Source organism: Ursus maritimus (genome assembly GCF_017311325.1).
Source record: "Ursus maritimus isolate PB19 chromosome X unlocalized genomic scaffold, ASM1731132v1 scaffold_X1, whole genome shotgun sequence".
Lineage (NCBI taxonomy): Eukaryota > Metazoa > Chordata > Mammalia > Carnivora > Ursidae > Ursus > Ursus maritimus.
Window position 1 is genome coordinate 32960435 of NW_024423319.1, and position 22245 is coordinate 32982679.

The window sequence follows — 22245 nt, forward strand, 5'->3', positions numbered from 1 at the left end:
TAGATAGATAGATAGATAGATAGATAGATAGATAGATAGATAGATGACAGATAGATGTTATTTCACTTGTGACAAAATCGTTACAAATAGAATGCTCTTATTTCTTAGGCACCGGTACATATTAAGAGATGAACAACACGCTTATGTTGATCTCTCAGCTGCTTTTACTTGATACATTTTGTATTCGTATGTGAGTTTCGGGGAGCTGGAAACTGGGGTGGCAGGTCTAGGTTCTATCAAAATGCTACTGCAGACCATGATGTGTACCTAGGTTGCAAATCAAGTGAAGCGGAATCCCAAACACAGTTCTAATCTCCATGGCCATCAGTCTCATAGCTCCACAAAATTACTAATTTAGGGATTAGAAAATCTTCATTCAAGATGCACAAACTGGCTGTGTAAACTTAATTAAATGTGAATCTTTCTGGGTTTTAGTTCATCGCTGTAAAATGAAGGAGTTAGTAAAATAATCACTGAAGACCAGAAGACCCTTCTAGCTATAAATTTGTATGGTTCTCTGCTCTCCTAGAGATTGCAACAAATTTCAGATATTCAAAGAAAAGGAAAAAATATATAATTATAATCCCATGCTCAGAATATGGAGAAATAAAAGAAATATAAGAAATAAAAATAAAAGAAATATAAGAATAAAAATAAAATAAAACAAATATATTTAAAAATTTTTTAATTTTAAATTTTAAAAAAAATCTAAAATATTTAAAAAAAATAAAAATAAAAGAAATATAAGAAATAAAAAAAGATCTAAGAAAAAATTATCATTACCAGCAAACCCAAAGAAGGAGTGGGGGGTACTGTTAGTATCGGGGTGAAGAGGAGGGAGGATTAAATTGTATGTTTTACAGGGAGCTTTAGGTTTAGGTCTGATATTTTAAAGGTAATAGAGACATTGAAGTGGACCAATATAAAATAATCATATAAATTTTTCAGGAACTGTAGAGCTCAGGTGATCTGAGGCTTGTAAAAGTCACTAAAAGAATATCAAAGGGGCTTTTCACCTGTGCTCAAAGTTATGAAGTTTAAAGAAAATGGAGGGTCCACTTCTTTGGGAAAATGTTGCATCTAGAACAGTAGAGTATAACAGCAATAATTGAAATCATTGTGTGCTCATATTTATATAACAGTTTACCATTTTGAGGGTGCATTAATATTTTATCTTTAATAGTAATTAAAATTATTATTTTATCTAACAGAGAGAAGATGATGAATCCCAACTTCCATTTTATTTGTTTCTTATTCATCATCGAAAATGGTCTTCCAGTTGGGAAGATATTAACAAACAAGGTTAAAAGATGTGGGGCCCAAGATAAATGAAGAAATAAACAAATGGCCTGTGGACACATCAAACTCTATTAATCTCCAAGAGTACAATAATAAAAGTTCATACTTCTAAAATAATTTAAGGCTGTTGTGGTTAACTACTGAGTGAAAATTATTTGCATATGGGAAACCAAAGACCACACACATCTCAATTTTCAAAAAAAGTAAAGGATGGTTTGCCATGACTAAAAACTGATAAATTTGACTTGCTTACCAGAAAGATTCTACAACCAATAATTAAATATCCAGATTGTGGGGTGCCTGGGTGGCTCAGTGGGTTAAGTGTCCGACTCTTGATTTCAGCTCAGGTCGTGATCTCAGGGTGTGACATGGAGACTGTGTCGGGCTCCACGCTCAGTGCTGAGTCTGCTTGAGATTCTCTCTCTCCCTCTCCTCTGCCCCTCCCCCTGCATGTGCCTTCTAAATAAATAAATAAAATCTTCAAAAAAATAAATATCCAGATTGTAAGTATTTAAAAAATAGCAAATTGCTGGAACTAAACATCAGTTCCTCAAAGAATACCATAGCAAAAAACCTAATATCCATTTTGGATAGCACTGCTAGTATGGAAGGTAATGGTAACATAGTGTTTCTGGACTTCAACATAAGACTTGGTGTTTTAGTTGGCCAGAAGCTTAATGTGTGCCAAGAATGTGAATGCGATTACTGAAAAAGTGAAACCATTCTTAGGCTGTGTGAATAGAAGCATCCTATATAGAGTACAGTTAATTGATATGCTCTCTGCAGTCAAAAGTGTAAAAGATTTTATGTATCCATGATACACACAGCCATTATCGGGAGATAGACTAAAGGTAAAAGAGGGTTACCTGGTTCATATTCATGGCACACATTTATGTTTACAAATACCAGTTTTGTTTATGGAATGCTTCATTCATTTCAAATTTGTGGTTTAACTTCCTAATCCATTAGGTACACTTTGATCTTAACTTGAGGATGTTAACTTTTGAAGACAATTAAAATGTGTAATTAGACCATTAGACTTTCACCTGTAATCTTGAAATCTTATGAGTTTATCCAAGAAGCCTCACCATCCTACTCATCAACTTGTAAGTAGGTATCCAAACATGAAAGGTTCTTTCTCAGATTAATAGGCCCCAAATACTTTTGGTCAAATAGAATCAGTTATATAAATAATATGACTTTTAAAGCCTTACTGCTAAAAATGATTATCTCATTTCCAAAAGGAAAGCACTAGTATCATGTTAAATGGCTACACTGGACTTCCTAGTAGGCAGAAACACTAAAAGTTAACTGCATCTGCTTTTGTAAGCCACTACATTATGACACTCACGTGCAAACAAAGATTTTCAGTGTTTGCTTTTAAGGCTTACCTCCTCAGATAATCTGAAATCCAAATGAAATCTTACCTCGGCTTCCCTAAGTTTTGTAAAATTTGACTGTGCTCCAATATAGTATGAAATGCCTTTCGATGCACCCTCCAGGGTCGCCCCTCGGATTAACAGGATGAGCAGGACAACGTACGGGAAAATAGCTGTAAAATACACCACCTACCAAGAAAAACAACCAGAGGTGGATAAGTTAAATTTTTAAGTCCTGTTATGTAATCATATATGAACAAAGTTATTAGCCAGTTGACGTTAGTAAAATTAAGTATTATAGATTTCATAAGTTATTAATAAACCTGGTGACACCAATGCCAAAAGTGGCATAATTTTCTCTTTCTCTTCTCCCCACTCTCAGATGATCCATTTTCAAAACACTCTGATATATGAAGCAGTATTTCCTGGGTTCATGTTGTAAATACACAGTACATCAGCAGTGGTAACTTGGAATCTAGGTAGAGTGCTTTCCTAAATATGTCTTTATAAGTGTCTGAAGGGACTGAATATCACTTCTTGGTAAATTACTGCATGGAGGTGGGAAGGGAAATGATTTTACGCCGGCAATAGTTAGTGTATATTCAGTCCCCAAGGAGAAGGAAAATAATCTCCTAGTAGATGTCCAAATCCCATGAAAGCTGATTAAAGTGAATACTGAACACTTGATATTATTATCCTTAGAGCTACCATTAAGAGAGTTTGATAGCACACATAGCAGTGAACTTATAGCCTGGATAACACATGGTTCCAGATGAGCAGATTGCCTTTGAGGCTGGCTTTTCATTAATGTGGATGATTTCTTTGATCCATAGATGTCCTATGTTTGATAATATGCCCAAGGAGACTATTTAAAGTCATCCAGAGACCAATAAAAATTAATCGCCTGGGCAAATGGCCTTTAATGGATTATTTCAATATGAACGTCAAAAAGGAACCACAGGTTTCAAAAACGTGCAACTGAAACATTATTTTGGAAAGTTTCCACTGACTTTGTGAGGATCACAGTATTTTTGTGGTCTAAACAGAGTGTCTCATTATAATTTAGCATGAACTGAATGCGCTAGATATTATACCAGGAATACAAAGATAGTATCCACAGTTATCCCTGTCCTCCATCCTTAAGGAGATTTCAGTCTAGTAATTACACATAAATTTCACTTTTCTGGGTACCGTACAACTGTTCACGGAGAAAATTTCATGTTGTTCCCTGAAATTGCCATGATGCTCTCGGGAAAGTTGAAAAAATAAAACAATAAAGGGGGAAAATATGTTTTTCAGAAGAGGACTCTTCACTGAAAAAGAGGGTTCTAAGTCAATTTTGGCCAGCTTTAAGACAACGACTGCATATTTGATTTTTTTTCCTCTCTCGCATTAAAGGAATCCTGATACTAACCCTATATAATGAGGATCTAGACTTGCCAAACCAAACATCGCAATATATAATTCCATTCAAGATACTTATTTATATAATAGGACACATGATTTTAAAATATACACTCAAGCCTCCAAATGCCATATTAGCTATCAGGGTCCAACTTCTGAATACAGCTGACCCTTGCACAACACAGGTTTGAACTGCATGGGTCCACTTAGATGAGGATTTTGTTTTCAATAAATACAATACTGTAAATGTATGTTCTCCTACAATTTTCTTCATAACATTCTCTTTTCTCTAGCTTACTTTAAAGATTGTATTTATTTATTTGTTTATTTATTTGAGGGAGAAAGAAAGAGCATGAGTTGTGGGAGGGTAGGGGCAGAGGGAGAGGGAGGAGCCGAGAGCCTGATGCAGGACTCGATCCCAGGACCCCAGGACCACAACCCAAGCCAAAGGCAGACGCCCAACCCACTGAGTCACCCAGGCACCCCTCTAGCTTACTTTATTGTAAGAATAAGATATATAATATATATAACATACTAAAATAGGTGTTAATTGACTTTAGGTTATCAGTAAGGCTTCTGGTCAACAGCAAGAGGTTAGTAGTTAAGTTGTGGGGGAGTCAAAAGTTATAGCTGGCTTTTCAACTGCAAGGGGGGTTGGCACCCCTCACCCCCACGTTGTTCAAGGGTCAGCTGTAATCGCACAAGCCTAGTACTAGTTTTTGCTTGTTTTGTTGTATTTGTACCAATGGCAGGGATCTCATGTATTTTTTATGGCTAGGCTGCCTACTTAGAAAGCTTTTCACACATTCGAATGTTCCCATTATAGAAAAAAAAAACATGCATTTGATTATGCTCGACATTGAACTGCAATGAAATTGGAGAAGAGCTACATTACTATCTAATGTGTTTTCCAAATTACCTTGCCAGAAGATTTGATTCCTTTAAATAGCGCCGCTCCAACTATGAGCCAAGCCAGAAGGAGACAAAGTGCTAAATACCACACAATTACTCCAGTCTCATCCATTCCACTTGACCGCTGGAGCGCCACTTTGCTGAAAACACACAAGGCTTTTTTATGAACACAGAATCACTTGTCCTCATACATTGAATTTTGTAATACCTATGATCCAGGGAGATGTTTCATGAGTAGTCTATCTTATTAATACATCAGTGTCATGTGAGACTTTTCTTTCTTTAAAAAAAAGATTTTATTTATTTGAGAGAGAGAGAGAGCACAAGCAGGGGGAGGGGCAGACAGAGAGAGACAAGCAGCCTCCCCACTGAGCAGGGAGCTGGATGCGGGACTCAATCCCAGGACCCCGAGATCATGATCTGAGCCGAAGGCAGACACGTCACCAACTGAGCCACCCAGGCGTCCCCATGTGAGCCTTTTATTGATTGACACTATTGTACAGAGGGGCAAAAATAGTTCAGTGAAAAGCTAGGCTCTGAACTTTAGGGTTAACTGTAGCCAGTCCAAAGTTCCAATCCCTAGAATAAAAGATCTACTAATTCCTTTAGCTATGATTCGCCCCCTAGTATTTCAAAGTTCTTTTATGTAAAAAAAAAACAAAAAAAAAACCCACAAAAAAACAAAAAAACAACCCTTACATCAGATGATTTCTTTTATTTGTTACAGTATTTTTCTCAAGGTAAAAAGATGAAGAAAACACCTAAAATTAAATTATTCATCAAACTCATAGGTAGCACCAAACCTAAATGGTCCCAATTTTTGTGCCTTTTTCAACGGCTTTCTGTAAAAATCAATGATTTCTAATAGGGACATGCATGGATGTAGGATTTTAATACTTAGCTTGGTGTTTGGGAACATTTTAAGATCCAAATTTTAAAAGGATCGCACAGAGCATGAACACACGTAGATGAGGGAGAGCTCGTTACAGCAATAATCAAGGCAGTTTGGGAAGGGTAAAAGGGATAAGTGAGGAGAGTAAAGAGTGATCAACTGAACTTAATACAAATAAATATAATTCCAAATATCTATTTATATCATATAATGACAATTATAAGCAAAATGGATAATGAAAAATTGCAGCTTTAAAATAGCAATTTTGCCCCCAATATTACTCATCACCCAACAGTTTATTATTTGAATTTGCTCATTAGAGTCTAAAATTTGAGTATTTTTTTCTTCAGAGCAATGCCCTAACTTACACATGATAAGCACAGAACAAATCATTACTGACAGTATTGTGCTCATTTGATAGACAATTTATAAACGACAATTTGTTGACTAGAAGCTGATCTTGCAGGTTGCTACTCCCCACACAGGCTAGGTAAGCATTTGAGTCCTATCAAGTAGTAATTTGCTCTGATTCCTCTTTTTTTCTATTTAGATGAGGTAAGGAGGGCGCTGATCTGTATTTTATTGTTATTTACATTTTAAATAACATCTGTTTAAGAAGTAGATCATCCAGCGTACTTACTTCCAGTATTGTTCACTGGGAAGCTGCCCTGGCTGATAAATTTCACTTCCATTGATGCAGTTTAAACTGTTGACGTCTACCCAGCTTTTATTCACTCGGATGCTCTCCCCCGTATTCGTAGTGACATTACAATATGTAACTAAAAATTATAAAAAAAAGAATACACACACAGACATGTACTTAGACAAGTACTTTCCTGGGGGGAAAAAAAGTGTTTTTTTTAAAGATTTATGTATTTATTTTAGAGAGAGAGAGAGAGCATGCGAGCAGAGGGGCAGAGGAGAGGGTGAGAGAATCCTGCAGCAGACCCCCCACTGAGTGTGGCATCCGACTAGGGGCTCGACCCCAGGACCCATGAGATCATGACCTGAGCGGAAACCAAGAGCCAGCTGCTCAACAGACTGAGCCACCCAGGTGCCCCTCCTGGAAAAAAAGTTCTCGTGGTAAAATAATTAAACCATTTTGATTGTTACTTGGCCAGGGCAGAGAAGAAATCTTGCAAATGGAGTAATGCTACTAAGCTGGAAGTGAGTAAATATCTGCCCTTTCAGACTGTGATTATATGTATAGTAATAACCGCTATAAAGTAACAATCATTGGGGCGCCTGGGTGGCGCAGTCGTTAAGCGTCTGCCTCGGGCTCAGGGCATGATCCCAGCGTTCTGGGATCGAGCCCCACATCAGGTTCCTCCGCTAGGAGCCTCCTTCTTCCTCTCCCACTCCCCCTGCTTGTGTTCCCTCTCTCGCTGGCTGTCTCTCTCTCTGTCAAATAATTAAATAAAATCTTTAAAAAAAAACAATCATTTCAGACAGGACTTAGTGATCTAAGGAATTCTTAGGATGTGGACTTACTTAACCTTTAGAGATAAATGATACCTTTACATTCCTAGGAAGCATTAAAGCTTTATTACTCTATTCTCTGCTATACATAGGCAATCCCAGCGGTAATAGTCTACAATATCAATACTACGTGATCCCAAAGATCAGCAACTTATGATGTGGATGACACGTGCTGGCCCCTGAAACACCACAGTACTATCAGGGATAGTGCTTGTCTCTACCGCTTCCCACTTTCTTCCTTCTCTCCTGCCTACTCCTAAGGATGGCTTGGCTTTACTGGCAGCCCTCAGAACTTAACACATTGCATTAATCAATTTTCAAAGTTATCCACGCTTTATCCTGCTTTCATCAATAACCTGGGCTCACTTCAAGATTTGATTTTTAAGTCATCTCTACACCCAACATGGGGCTCGAACTCACAACCCCGAGATCAAAAAGTCTCATGCTCTACCGACTGAGCCAGCCAGGCGCCCCACCCGTGGCTCACTTTAAATTGCCCCTAAATTGGCTAGAAAAACATGTAACCCTTTAAGCTTATTAGAAAAGATCAAAGAATGATGCTCCGTTCACAATATTTTTAAATAAATAAATGAACTTTACCTATAGGTGACCTGCTACAGTTCTCATCTGCCCAATATGAGCAGTTTTTCCATGGTAGTTCGCTTTGAAAAGAAGCAAACATGTAGTAAAGACTATAGGCGATTATGACATTGTAATAGATTGTCACAAAAATGGATATCAGGACCATCGTAATTCCCACACCTGGAAAAGAAAACAATTGAAATCAAAAACAAACAAGTACAGTATCTTTTGCTAATTCATAACACAGCTGCATCTCAATTTCCACAAAATCTCTTTGAAAATGAGAAAGCGGGTTCAAACACTGTCTTTCCTTTCCTTTTTTTTTTTTGCAGGGGGCAGGGGAGTGGGGAGGAAAGACTACTGTCTAAATAGCTTTCTTCCCAAATCTAAAATTATTTTGATAATTGGCTTTCTGAAACCATTTTTTTAGTTAATTAGAAAATGGTACTGAGATCAAGGGCAGAAGACCTGTATGGATCCATCAAGTTCACATAAAGAATCGCCCATGGCCATTACTCCCTTATTATGTCAGAAAGTTCTTATCAGCGTGGGTCCTGTTCTTTTTTTTATTAATTTTTTATTATTATATGTAAGTCACGATACAGTACATCATTAGTTTTTGATATAGTGTTCAGTGATTCATTATTTGCATATAACACGCAGTGCTCCATGCAATACGTGCCCTCCTTAATGCCCATCCTCCCTCCCCGTCCCCTCTAAAACCCTCAGTTTGTGTCTCGGTGTCCATAGTCTCCCATGATTTGTCTCACTCTCTGTCCCCCCACCTTTATTCTTCCCTTCCTTCTCTAAATGATCTCCCTCATGTACCACAAATAAGTGAAACCATACGATTATTGTGTTTCTCTGCCTGACTTATTTCACTGAGCTTAATCTCCTCCAGTGCCGTCCATGTTCTTAAAAACGGACAAACACTATTCAAAGCTCGTATCCTATTGACAAAGGTGCAGAGTTAACGCGCAGCATTTCTACCAGCGTATGCAAAGAAAGTCAATAATCAGCAACAATCTGGATTTAAACTTCCCCACTTTCTTGAACTCCCTAGTTTCAAGAGGCAGTTTAGCATACTGAATATAACCTGGACACTCGAGATTGCTTTTGAGGTGGCTTCCTTAATATTCCCCGCACAATGTTCTATTCACCTCACTCTAAATTTATTTTTGATGCTGCAGAATGATATCTCATCTTCAAACAGGAGGGCTGTTTGATGTTTAATAGCAATCAAGGCACTTTGAAAAACTTCGCCAGTGTCCTATTCTATTAGGGAGTAACCCAGAAAACATAGTGACCTGCCTTTCAACTTTTCTGAATGAGGCATTGTAAAAGATATGCGAAAGCAACAAGACAAAAGACTGCATATGAAGGAGAAAAAAAGCCAGAGCCCGAAATGAACACACAACAGGACTGTAACTATGTGCCAAGGGATTTTAAAAGGTGACTATAGGAAAATAACGACACCCTTACAACCCCCTCTAGTATCCTCCCTAACCCCTTCTGTATCTTCAGCCCGAGAGAAACAAATACAAATTACCATGCGGTCTTTCAATTCTCTGGCAAATATTCAGAGAAACACCGTCTGCTTCTTTGCCTTTACCATGTCCAAATACGAAACATTTTCGCGCCCCCTAGCGAGGACACCTATAGACACCACGGGACCAATAGGCACAATGAGAAAAACACTTGAATACCAACCTTGAAACAACGGGAGAATCCTCCAAACTGAAACTGGACCTAAGCTAGCAAATTGTCCCAGCGAACACTCCAGGAAGAACAGAGGTAAGCCAGCCAGGGCCAGCATGATTGCATAAGGTATCAGGAAGGCACCTAGAAAATGCAAAATAGAACCAAAGTGCTATTAGGTCCCAAAATGCCGATGGCACTTTGATAACCAGCATAACATTTTGAAAGCATTCTGATATAGTGGAGTCAGAGGACTAGGATTAGGCCCCAGATTTACTACTCTCTGTGAGAAACTAGTCGATTTTCTAAACCTTGGTTTCCTCATCTGTGAAATGGGATTCTAGTATTACCTAAAGAGGTTGCTGTGGTTTATTTATATCCTGACTCCACCATTTACTAGTTATGTGACCTGGGGCAATTTACCTAACCTCTCTGGACCTCGGGTTCTTCATAAATGGGGAGAGCGATACCAGCTCATCAGTCTATGGTAAAGGTTGAATTATTGAGCCTCTGTGAAAAGACTTGACAAAATGGCAGGCCCACAGTATCTCTCCAAAGTTAGTTTCCCTCCTCCCTCCTTTCCAAATACATAGTCTATTTGTTTTTCAAGACTTCGGGTGCAAATGCTAAACGTGGTTCAGAGTGGAAGTTACTGCAGCTATGTGGATTATTCTTCAAATAGTCATAAGGGTCTTTCCTCAATGTGAAGAAGAAATTTCTTGGTTTGGTTAAAAGATTTTGGAGCTTTGAGGTACATTCAAAGTTAACTTTCTGGGGCACCTGGGTAGCTCAGTCTGTTAGGTGTCCGACTCTTGATTTTGGCTCAGGTCATTATCTCAGGGCCATGGGCTCAGCATCGGGCTCCATCCTCCGCACAGAGTCGGCTTGAGATTCTCCCTCTGCCCCTCCCTCGCGCCAGCACTCACACATGTGCGCGTGCTCGCTCTCTCTCAAGAAAAGTTAACTTTCGGCTTTAAAAGGAAGGACTAATGCTCCTACATTTAGATTATCCAGATGCCTTTTTGATTTCTTTAAAATTTTATTATTTTACGTTTTTTCCACCCACTTTTGGGACATAATAAATCGCTCTTTCGTACTTTGGCCAGACTGTAGGTAGAAGCAGGGACAGAATATTAAACTTCTTGATCAAGTACTCTAGAAGTCTTAACAAAGTTTCGTAAGAAAGCATGGGGATCAGTAGATAAAAAATGGGCTTTTGGATTACGTACATTTCACTGACCCATGTGGCACCGTTTTCCTCATGTATTTTTCATATATGATATTGTAACATCATACCTGGGAATTACATTTTTCCCAACCCTCAAAATATATTCCATTAAAAATAATGAGACAATAAAATACTTGTTATGTACAAGTCACTAGTCACTAGAACATAGAGACAAATATGTTTTTGTAGATGTTGCAATGTACATACCATCACTACAATGACTAATAGAAGTTTTAGGCTTACCAACGATAAATATGAGGAAAAGTAATACAGACTATACCTGTCTAAATACAACAGTAAGGTAAATTTTACTAGCCCATTATAAATAGGTTTGTTGGCTTTTTCTTTTTTTTTTTTTTTTTTTCAAAAAAAGGATTGTTTTCCTGAGTGGCATATATAGCTTTTTACCCATTATATTATTGTTTTTATTAACAACCATAATTGGTAAATTGCTAGTATAATACACCAGTCATGAATTGCTAATACTGCTGTCTTAGACCCTACAGTTGTATGATACTTCTCTTTCATAAACTGATAAAAAGAATCTCTAGATAAACATGATTCCAGATTCTAGCAATAGTTTTCCAAACCTAACCATATTTAAAAATCTGATCTATTAACACTTGGCAAATCTGAATTTCATGTTCCTCTCTTACACTTGGACAGAAGAGAAAGAAAATCAAAAGAGCCTAGATCATGCATTACCCAGATGATACAATCTTCAATAACTGAGAACTGATGCGATATATTAATTTTTAGAGGAAAAGGTGAGAGAGGTAATAGCGTACAACAAATAATAGCATTTGGGGGCTACGTTTCAAATTCTCTATTAAACCTAGTTTCATACAGTCCCTGGAAACTTATGACCACCAGTGGGCCGATGCAAGATGGCAAGTCACAGGGAATTTCTGAACCGGTGGTTTTTCTAAACCTGAACACTAGAGGCTGGAAAGGAGTCTGACTGCTCTTCACTACACTAGACCTTAGGACTTAGACACCCAAACGATTGGATTCCTAACTCATTTTCCAGTTCAAACTTAGACCCAACCCATGAATAATGACGTAGGCTCCAGAGAAGGGAATTTATTGCCACCAACACTGAAAGTGTTTGATAAACAGATCTTCTCTCTTAAGTCTCCAAAGGCCAATATGAATGTTCTAATGCAACCAATTAACAAGCACTATAAGATTAAAACATCACCACACAAAATCCTATTATATCAAGAAAAATAATTATAGTGGCACAGTTTCACTGGCTCCCAATTATGAAATCTAAGGGCATGTCACCTCTACACTTCGAATAGAACCTATAATTACAAGTAAATAAAATATGGTGTAAGTGAAAAGTTATTTCAACACTACTAGAGAATTGTGCAATTCATTTTGTTTCCCTTTGTGTGTCACATCAGAGTTATTTTTTTCTCCTTGTTCTAATTGAGTCTTCCTTAATGATCTCTGAGGTATAAACAGTATCATCTTGCAGAAATGAAACACAGAGTCTTGAACTGCAGTCTGTTGCCTCCTAGAAGGATCCTCTACATGGTCAATCCAATTCGGAATACATGTAACTGAATATTGCAACTTAAAATACTAAACCTTTACTTTTTAATCAACTCCTTCCACACCTGTGTTTCCAAAATGTAATGCCTTATGCTACTTCAGCAACCAGTGTATTTGAACTTCATATTAGAATGAGAATCCCCAGCCTCTTGCTCGGATTCAGCCTTAAATTAAGCCAAACACAACTTGAGTCTGAACAGATTATCACGGGAACTTGTATAAATGAAGAAAAGCAAGTCATAGTGGAAGATTACATTGGATCCTAAACCAGAGACTCAGAAGTGCTAAACGCACAACTTTTATCAAGTTTATACCTGGGGATTTTGTGAGGCCAGCTTCCTAACTGGAGCTAGCAACTCATAGTCTAATGATGGACGCAGTATGCTTGTTTCCCATCCCCCCACTAACCCAAACTGTCATATACCTTTCCTCAGTTCTTAAAATAGCCTCAGAGGCCATACAGCACACCATTTAAACTGGAAGGGAAAGAAGTTGGGGGGGGGGAATACCTCCACCATTGTTGTAGGTCAAATAGGGGAATCTCCACACATTCCCTAATCCCACTGCATATCCAACCATAGATAGAAGATAATCCGATTTTTTGGACCAGTTCCCACGGTCCTGATTCTCGTCATTTTCACCAACATGGAAATTCTCAGATGAAGCCGTCACTTTCTGGAGAAGAGAAAATATTAAGAGTTTGTCTTTCTACTATTAAAAATCCACAGAAGCATAATTTCACACACACACACGCACACACACACACAGACACACACACACACACACACACACACACACCAGAGAGAGAGAGAAAGAAAAAAAGAAAGGTTGGGGGGAGAATAAACCCCAAAAGCCTTACTTAGCCAAGGGAAACACTTTCCAAAGGCTGAGGAGATTTCTGCTAATGGCTGCTTCAAAACAAAACAAAACCAAAAACCGCCTGAGGTGGCTATGTTTACTACTTCTTTGGGTGAGATCATCCAAATTTTGCTAGAAAGGTTACATGTGGTACCCAGCATAAAGGACAAATGAAGGCTTCAAATACAAAAGTCTCACAGATGAATTAGGTAAAATCAACACTCTTGAGATTGTAGGAGCTCTTTGAGAAGAAGGATCCAATATAGCTTCTACTAAAACAGAAAGAATTTATAGACTCTTTTTCCTATAGGCTGATATAGTTTGGGATGTTTGGAGTTAAGGCAAGTTTAACTTTTCTCCCTATCCCTGGCTGGAAGCCACAGGGTGATACTCAGAGACAAATTCTCCTGTCCCACCAGGTGGAGTAGCTCTCTCTCCACCTCAGAGGGAAGGGGCTCTCTCCCAACCTGTTAGCTGCTCTGGGGTATGGAGGGTTCCTCAGGTCAGATAAGGACAATGCATTTTCCCATTTCCCTCCGGCATACGGACACAGTCTGGAGAGGGACAAAACCCAGGATTTTGTGGGCATACCCACGGCAGAGATTGAGGTGATCGATCCTCAGCCTTCTGGCTACCCCAGTAAGAGTTGTTCTCTTTTTCCTCTACCCTGTGGGGACATCTCAGGCACACTTGAAGGCAATTGAAGAGAAATGTGGAAACCAAGGCACAGCGGCAGAAGGCAAAACCTGAGACGGCCTCCCCTGAAGTGTTCCCTTCCCAGACCCCCACACCTCCCACCGTTTCCAGACCCCTACCTCCTTCCCTCTGCACTTGAAGAAGCTCGGGCACTTCAACTTGTCCATGGTTGACTCACTCCCTCCGCTTGCTCCGCCTCGTCTCGCAGTCTGGCTGAGCTCAACTGGTGGCAGGTGCACACTCCTGAGTGAGCCACCTTGCCCAGGGGTGGGACCATTTATGAAGGGAGCTCTCCCCTCCCCCTTCAGGGCGCCCTGTCGTGTCAATTACCGGAAGGGACCAAAGTGTGGCTCTGGTTTTTCCCCAGGTAAGCCGGCGTGTAGCAATCCCCTGCCCCAGCCCCGGGAAAGGGCTGGGCTGTTCGCAAGCGGAGCAGCCTGAGCCGAAGTGACTGACAGCCTTTGACTCAGAGCCCGCGCAGGTGCCGTTGCAATCTCGCCTCCTCTCCCGGGTTCCCTGCTTCCTCCTAACCTCCTCTCTTAATCTGGTCTCTGTCCTGACGCCAAGTGCTGATCTCCACGGGCGCTGGGGTGGGGGGGGCGTGATGGGCACGGTCTGTGGGGGCCCAGTCTGTTCCCCAAGATTCTTCTGAACAGACTACATCGTCCCGGGCCCTGGGATTTCTCAAAGTTTTGCCCCTCACTCGAAAGCACGTGACGCCCTGGGGCGCACGCTGCTCCCAGAGGGAAAGCTCCCGAATTGGGCACCTTGAAAAGCAGCCACCTGAGATAAGATGACTCAGCTGGCTCTGCCTGAAAAGAGCAACTTGGAGTCGCTGTCTCAGGGACCTTTCTCCGCCTTCGGGGCAGCGCTGTCCTTTACAGGGATTGCTTTGTGTAGTATTTCAAAGAGGGCAAACAAAAACAAATGATCCAGCGGGTTTATGGGAAATTCTAACCCTAACAAAGGACTCCACTTTGCAAGAGTAAGGCCTAGAAAGTAAACTATGAGGAAGCATCTCAGCTTGGCCAGGGAGGAAAGAATTACTATAATGCTGTTTACCGATGTAGCACCTTTTCCTCGGAAAGCTCAAAGGATTTCATCTGACTCAGGTCAAAGATGCTGGCGGTTCTCGGAAACACAGTAGGACTGGGGGCGCACAGAGGAACCAGCAGACAGTCGAATTCTGCAGCCTGTGTGCAGCTCCTTTGTTCTCCATCCACCAACATGAATTTATTTCTCATTTGCAACAGAACTACTCCCCGGGGAGTCTGGGCAGGTAAAGCAGAGGAAAGCTCAGGAGGGAAGTCGGAAGGTAGTCATGAGAAAGCAATAACGAATTTCATCTGGCTTTGCGTTGAGCATAGCACAGGCTGGCGTGTGTGCATGCGTGCATGCGTGCGTGCTTGTGCACGCGCCTACTCGTATTATGTACACACCGCTAGGTGTGACCTAAAGGCTAAAATGAAGGAATTATTAGCCTGTCTCAGACACAGAAGGGAGGAGAGGCAAAGGGATGTATAACCCTCTCTGTGAAAGGATGAGCTGAAAGCGAATCTAATCGCATTTGCCCAACTATCAACATCTCATAGAATTAAAGGGGCCCAAAAGGAGCACTGGAAGCAGATGGTGACTGTGGGAATAGAAAGAGAATAGGAAGGAGTCTTGGGATAGATAGATTATGGGGATAGCGGGGCGGGGGGGGGGTTGCAGAGGAAACAACTAGCAGTTCTCCCCCCCTGTTACGCAGTAGAGAGGCGTCTGACAACTTGGAGAGCTTAGAGTATCAGGGCCATCACAGTTAAAATAGGAGGTATTTAAGAGAACATATTGTTTGTTTGTTTCTTTGTGGGGTATTTTCTCCTCGTCATGCATCTCTAGCAATTCTCTGCCTCAAACTCCTAAGCTTGTGTGTCGTTTCCTCTGCAGGCACCTACATGCCGTTTCTCAGCCCTGTGCCCTTCTTCTGGAAATTCCCACCCTCCTCATTTGGCTAACTACTACTCATGCTCCAAGACTCCACTTAGGTGTCACTTCCTCCGGGTCTTTCCACAATGGTTGCACCCTGATGACTGCGCACTGGGTTTGGACGCCTCTCCTCTGTAGTCCCATGCTGCCCCATACTCACGTTAGGTCATTAGGTCGTGTGAAATTATTTGCTTACGGTCCTCCAGACTGCCGGTTCTCCAAGGGAGGGCAGGGAAACGGTCCTAATCATTCCAGTATTCCCGACACCTCGCACAAAACCTGACACGGACAGGCACTCAGTAAATGCTTATTAGGAAATTTGACTCAGAGAGGCCATCTAATAACTCCGTGGTCCAGAAAGGGAAAGGACAACTGGTCTGCGATCCATCCCCAAGAGATCATAAAATACCAGGACTGAAATTCCTTCTCTTTGGGTTCTGACTTATTAACTAACAAATTGTGTTTGTGGATTTTTTCTTATTTGAGACTTGAAAGAAGTATAGAAGTTGAGTGGGTAGGGGCGTCTGGGTGGCTCAGTCGGTTAAGTGTCTGCCTTCAGCTCAGGTCATGATTCCAGGGTCCTGGGAAATATATATTTTTTAAATTCAAAATATATTTAAAATAAATTTAAATTACAATATATTTTTTAAAAAATCCTATCATAGTAAATGTGTGTATATGAATTATCCCTTTCAGGTCTATAGTTTCAGGGGCACTTGGGTGGCACAGTCGGTTAAGCATACGACTCTTGGTTTCGGCTCAGGTGGTGATCTCAGGGTAGTGACATCAAGCCCTGCATTGGGCTCTGTGCGGGGTCTGCTGAAGACGCTCGTTCCCTCCACCCCTCCCCACCATGCTCTTGCTCTCTCTCTAAAATAAAGGCTCCTTGTTCAATGGCGAGTCTGCTTCTCCCTCTACCTTTCCCCCTGCTCGTGCTCTCTCTCTCACACTCTGTCTCTCTCAAATAAATAAATAAAATATTTTTTTTAAAAAAAGAAGTTGAGTGGGTAGGGGTGCCTGGATGGCTCAGTGAATTAGTGTCTGCCTTCCACTCAGGTCATGATCTCAGGGTCCTGGGATTGAGCCCCGTGTCAGGCTCCCTGCTTGGTGGAGAGCCTGCTTTTCCTCTCCCGCTCCCCCTGCTTATGCTCGCTCACTCTCAGTCAGACAAATAAATAAAATCTTAAAAAAAAAAAACAAGAAGAAGTTGAGTGGGCATAGGAGAGAGGGAACTACATAAACCCAGTGACAGGCGTATGAATGAGCTTGATGTGGGAGAATACGAGAAGAGTCTGCTAATTGATAGGATAATAAGAAATAAGGTGGAGAGAGAATGTGTGGCCATGTATGTGCCTCGAAGTCTAGGCCTAAGCCATGGTCTAGTAGGCAATAGTAAAGTGATTGTTAACTTGGGAATGACACATAGTACACTCTACTTCAGTTGTGCAAAAACACCTCAAAATTATAATTAACTATCTCCATGCACTGAGTTGTGCAATGCTGGACTTTTAACTATGGGTCAGCTCTTCCAGGACACCCACACTACAGCCATGAATTTGCTTAGCTGTAAAAAAAAAAAAAAAAGCATTGACAGCAATTTAAAGATTTATTTAGTAAGTCTCCAACAACTAAAGATCATCTTATAACTGATTTGGCCAGGAAAGAAGTGAAGAATCGATCCAACAGTTATATCCCACGTTCTTTGCCCTTAGTACTAAGAATCCATTTATGTCATTATTCATGGAAGTCCCTTCAATATTTTTAGTCCCTAAAAATAAAGGAGACTCATTACCGAAAGCTTTCTTCCAGTTATTTGGATGTGAAACATTTGCACTAATCAGAAGGCCTTTGAACAATCTCACAAACCCCATGTCTCATTGAGCAACCACACCGTTCTGTAGCCCTCTTCCGGAAGAACACTCTTAAACTTCACCAGCTGAAAACCTGAAGAAAAGGAACTCTACTAGTCTATCAATAGGAAAAATAAATAAATATGCATTTTTAAAATCCTATCACAGTAAATGTGTGTATGTGAATTATCCCTTTCGGGTCTATAGTTTCAGGGGCACCCAGCTGGCACAGTCGGTTAAGCATACGACTCTTGGTTTCAGCTCAGGTGGTGATCTCAGGGTCGTGACATCGAGCCCCGCATTGGGCTCTGTGCGGGGTCTGCTGAAGATGCTCGCTCCCCCCACCCCTCCCCACCATGCCCTCACTGTAGCATACCATACAGCTTTTCTTAAGTATTAAGTGTACAAATCATAGGTGTACAGCCTGATGAATTTTCACAAATATAACACTTCCACACGTCTCGTTTCAAGTTCAAGAAACAATAGGGCCAGAACTTCAGAAGACCCCTCCTTGCCCTCCTCAAGGTTAACCACGATCTTGGATTTTTAACACCATGCATTAGTTGGGGCAGTTTTGGAACTTCATATAAATTGATATTATTGCATACACTTTTATGTCCGACTTCTTTGGGCTCAACGTTATGTTCTGGAGATCCAACCATACTGTAACATAGACCTACAGGTCATCCATTGTCATTCTACATGGTATTCCAATGTATGACTATACCACGATTTATTGATCTGTTTTACTGATGGACATTTGGGCTGTTGCCAGATTGGGGCTATCTTGAAGAGCATCGCTCTGAACTTTCCTGTAACGGGGTCTTCTGTGTGTATTTCTGTTAGGCATAGACCTAGTGTGGCTGTTCTGAATCACAGGGTAGACCCTATGTAGCTTTAGAGATGTTGCCAAACACTATTCCAAAGTGATTTTCCAATTTGTACTCCCTCTAGCATTACCATATCAACTTTAAAGGCCACATGGAATAGAATGGGTTTGTGGAAGGAAGAAAAGGAAGACGGAAGGAAGCAGGCATGATGGGGAAAGAGGAGAAATACTTACTGGGCCAGGTGTTGTGTTAAGTAAGCCACACTCCTGATCTCATTTGATTCTCATAGAACCACTTTGAGGTAGGAATACCCATTTTACAAACGAAGAAAGAGAGGCCCCGAAAAGCTAAATGACTTGCTCAAAGTTACACTAACTAGTAAGTGACAGGTCTGATATTTGAGCCCAGACTATCTGACTCCTCAGCCACTGCTCCCAAACCACCTTCCGTGAACACAAGACCTTAGAAAATGCATTATCTGTGGAATTGCTGCCTCAGAGGACTTGGCACTCCAGCAGCGGGAACGATGACTTGGGACAATTAGGCATCATTTGACCCTCCGTATCCAGTAGAACAGTCCACAGAAGCGAAACTTTTTGATCTCATATTCAGGAAGATTGAATAAGCTTTTCTGTATTGCCTCCTTGAAGGAGAAGTCACGACTTAGACATTTATGATGCCTTCCCAGCTGAGTCTCACACTGCCAGTTTGCGAGGGTCACCATCGAGAGACTCGGATTCAGCTGATTCATAGTAAGGCTAATCATAGTGTTCAGTGTTCAGGACGAGGGCTGGATCGCAGTAGCTAGAGCTTAGAAGCAGAGAAAGACACGCAATGCTCTTTCTGTAACAAACACATAGGACTTAGAGCCCGTGGGACTAAATCTTACCCAATGCAGCTTTTTTGGGGGGGGATATCTTTAACCAAACCAATCCTTTTTTTAAAAAAGATATGTATTTATTTAAGAGAGAGAGAGTGAGCGAGCGAGCACGTGACAGAAGGAGAGAAAGAGTATGAACAGAGGGAGGGGCAGAGGGAGAGGGCGAAGCAGACCACCCGCTAAGCAGAGAGCCTGATGTGGGACTGGATCCCAGGACCCTGGGACCAGGACCCTGGGATCAGGACCAGGGCTGAAGGCAGACACTTAACTGACTGAGCCACCCAGGTGCCCCTAACCAAACCAATCCTTAATATAAGAAATATCTGAATCAAACCAGGCCATAGAGCTAATGTGAATTTTTTACATCTTTATTTATTTTGTGCACGTGAATAAACAAATCAAGAATTTTCTCTCCTAGGGCATACAAGGCCTTTCTTCAGTACATCAATATTCTTTCTTTCCATCGCTCTGAAATATTGGCTGTGTAGCCGCTAGAGGTACTCTTTAAATTGTTAGCAACAATGAATAAACATTTTAATTTGACCTCCTTATCTGATACTACTGTAATGATGCATTAAAGGAGAGAAATATTTAGGCTTCACTCTTGATACACTGGTATTTCTCCTTTGAAAAGCATCGCTGTAAGGCCTGCGTAGTCTCAGTTTGCCTTTATAATAATAAACTGTATCGGAACTATATTCACTTCATATGAGCCACAGAATCATTGCTTTTGTTAACTTCTTAAATAAAAGCAAGCATTAAAAAAAATCATTTCATTATGGGACCTAACTGAAATCTACGTATTGAAATCCTTTTGGAAGATAAAATCAATTAAAAAATAGTTATGTTAATACTATCTATGTGCATGTGCAGAATTTTCAATATCTTATTCTAATTAATAAAAATCAAATTAGTAGTTGCTACATCTTCTAAAGAACTGGAAAAGGAAGTACGATGAGCAACACGGATCATGTGTATAAAATACAGCATTCATTCTTTTCTTGCTTGGCTGAGGTCCCTTCATGTAAAAGTGATGTGTGGTAGAATGTCCAATATGTGAGCCATATAATGCAATTCTTTTCCTCCTTCACCAACACAGCGGTGTTCTAGCTGTTTTCGCTAAAAACTGACAGCTGGAGGGCTAGCTGAGACCTTCATCTATGTACTTTCTTTTATTGGTGAACGTCATGGCAGTTGCTTTGTGCCGTATTACCATCAAACAATACAATCGCTATCAACAATAATGTTACCACCTTTAAGAATAATAACAACAGGGGTGCCTGGGTGGCTCAGTCGTTAAGCGTCTGCCTTCGGTTCAGGTCATGATCCCAGCGTCCTGGGATCGAGCCCCACATCAGGCTCCCTGCTCCTCTAGGAGTCTGCTTCTTTCTCTCCCACTCCCCCTGCTTGTGTTCCCTCTTTCACTGGCTGTCTCTCTCTCTGTCAAATAAATAAATAAAATCTTTAAAAAAATAATAATAATAACCACCACCACCACAATGGTAATAATATCAGCTACCCTTTCTTTCAGTAGCTGCCATATGCCATGTGCTTTAATGTACGTTTTTTCAATCTTTGCAACTCTACCAAATAGATACTATTATTATCCCCATTTTTATAGATTAATAAACAGGCGCAGAGGGGTCATAAGGCTGGAAAATTCAGGGGCAGACATTCAAACTCAGTTCTGTTAACAAAACCTGAGCTTTTCCCAGTGATTGTACTGTGGGGTTTCGCCGTCCCACTTCAGCCTTTCTGGATTATTCCATAATTTCTTTCCCTCTTCCCAACATTCCACCCTTCTGCTGTTTACTTCTATTACTCCTTCCTTTATCCCTTATCATGCCACATCCTTCATACAAATGATATTCCCATTCTTGGCTGTCTCCCTCTTTTGGTTCCTCCCCTCTCAATCAGTCTCTCTCTAAAACACAAACACAGGTTAATCAGTATTCATCACCAGCCTGAACAGACAACACCTTAACACCTGCCAGATATCTCCCGTCTCCAAGCTGGGGATCTCTTTCGGGAGACCGCTGAAGAGAGGAGGGGTGACTCAGTGCATAAGCCAATTGGATCAGTTCCAGGGGCTTCCTACAATCAGAGATCAGTGTATGAGACCAGAACCAAGACCTCTGCCAATACCCATGGGACAAAGGGCTTATAAATAAAATGCAGTCCAGCACTATAATCAGTTTTCTTATAGTTATTCACAGCAGTGGGGTGCAGCAAGCAGTCACTGGTGGTCAGGATTTCAGGCTGCCCAAGACCCTGTGTTATTGGGCTACTGTTGTTTTCAGGCATAGGAGTGGTGATACACCTGTTTCGTAATTACACAATGACAACTAATGCTTCAGTGGGTTACAGACTGACTCATTTGTTTAGAGCTTTTGTGTCTAGAAATGAAGGGAGCTATATGATTAAGACTTACTGGGAAATATTATTGAAAAGTGCAGGAAAAATGAAAACACTATCTCTTACATAATACCTTTCTGTTAAGTCATTCTACCAATTTGAGTTGCTCATTCCAATGAGGCATACCAAGCGAAATAGGTGCAATGTGTATTAGGCTTATTTTTCTATACAGTTAACAGAAAAACACTCAATTGCTGTTGCATAACTTCATGATGCAAAAAAAAAAAAAATCTGCGGGGCTAGAAAAATGGCAACATTTCCTGATGCAGGTAAGAAAACCTATTACCTATTCTGACTAGCATGTCCTTTAGGAAA

At 40.7% G+C, this 22245-nt stretch overlaps 1 protein-coding gene across 1 annotated transcript in view; it reads right to left on the reverse strand.

Moving 5' to 3' along the window:
- SLC6A14 (solute carrier family 6 member 14) overlaps positions 1 to 14154 on the reverse strand; it is a 29419-nt gene extending 15265 nt beyond the window's left edge. The window contains exons 1-7 of the mRNA XM_008706948.2: positions 14107 to 14154; positions 12943 to 13108; positions 9658 to 9789; positions 7966 to 8127; positions 6527 to 6665; positions 5002 to 5134; positions 2727 to 2867 (exon numbers count right to left, since the gene is read on the reverse strand). Coding sequence (XP_008705170.2) covers positions 2727 to 2867; positions 5002 to 5134; positions 6527 to 6665; positions 7966 to 8127; positions 9658 to 9789; positions 12943 to 13108; positions 14107 to 14154 — 921 coding nt within the window. The remainder of the gene's footprint in view (positions 1 to 2726; positions 2868 to 5001; positions 5135 to 6526; positions 6666 to 7965; positions 8128 to 9657; positions 9790 to 12942; positions 13109 to 14106) is intronic.
- Between the last annotated feature and the right edge of the window lie 8091 nt (positions 14155 to 22245).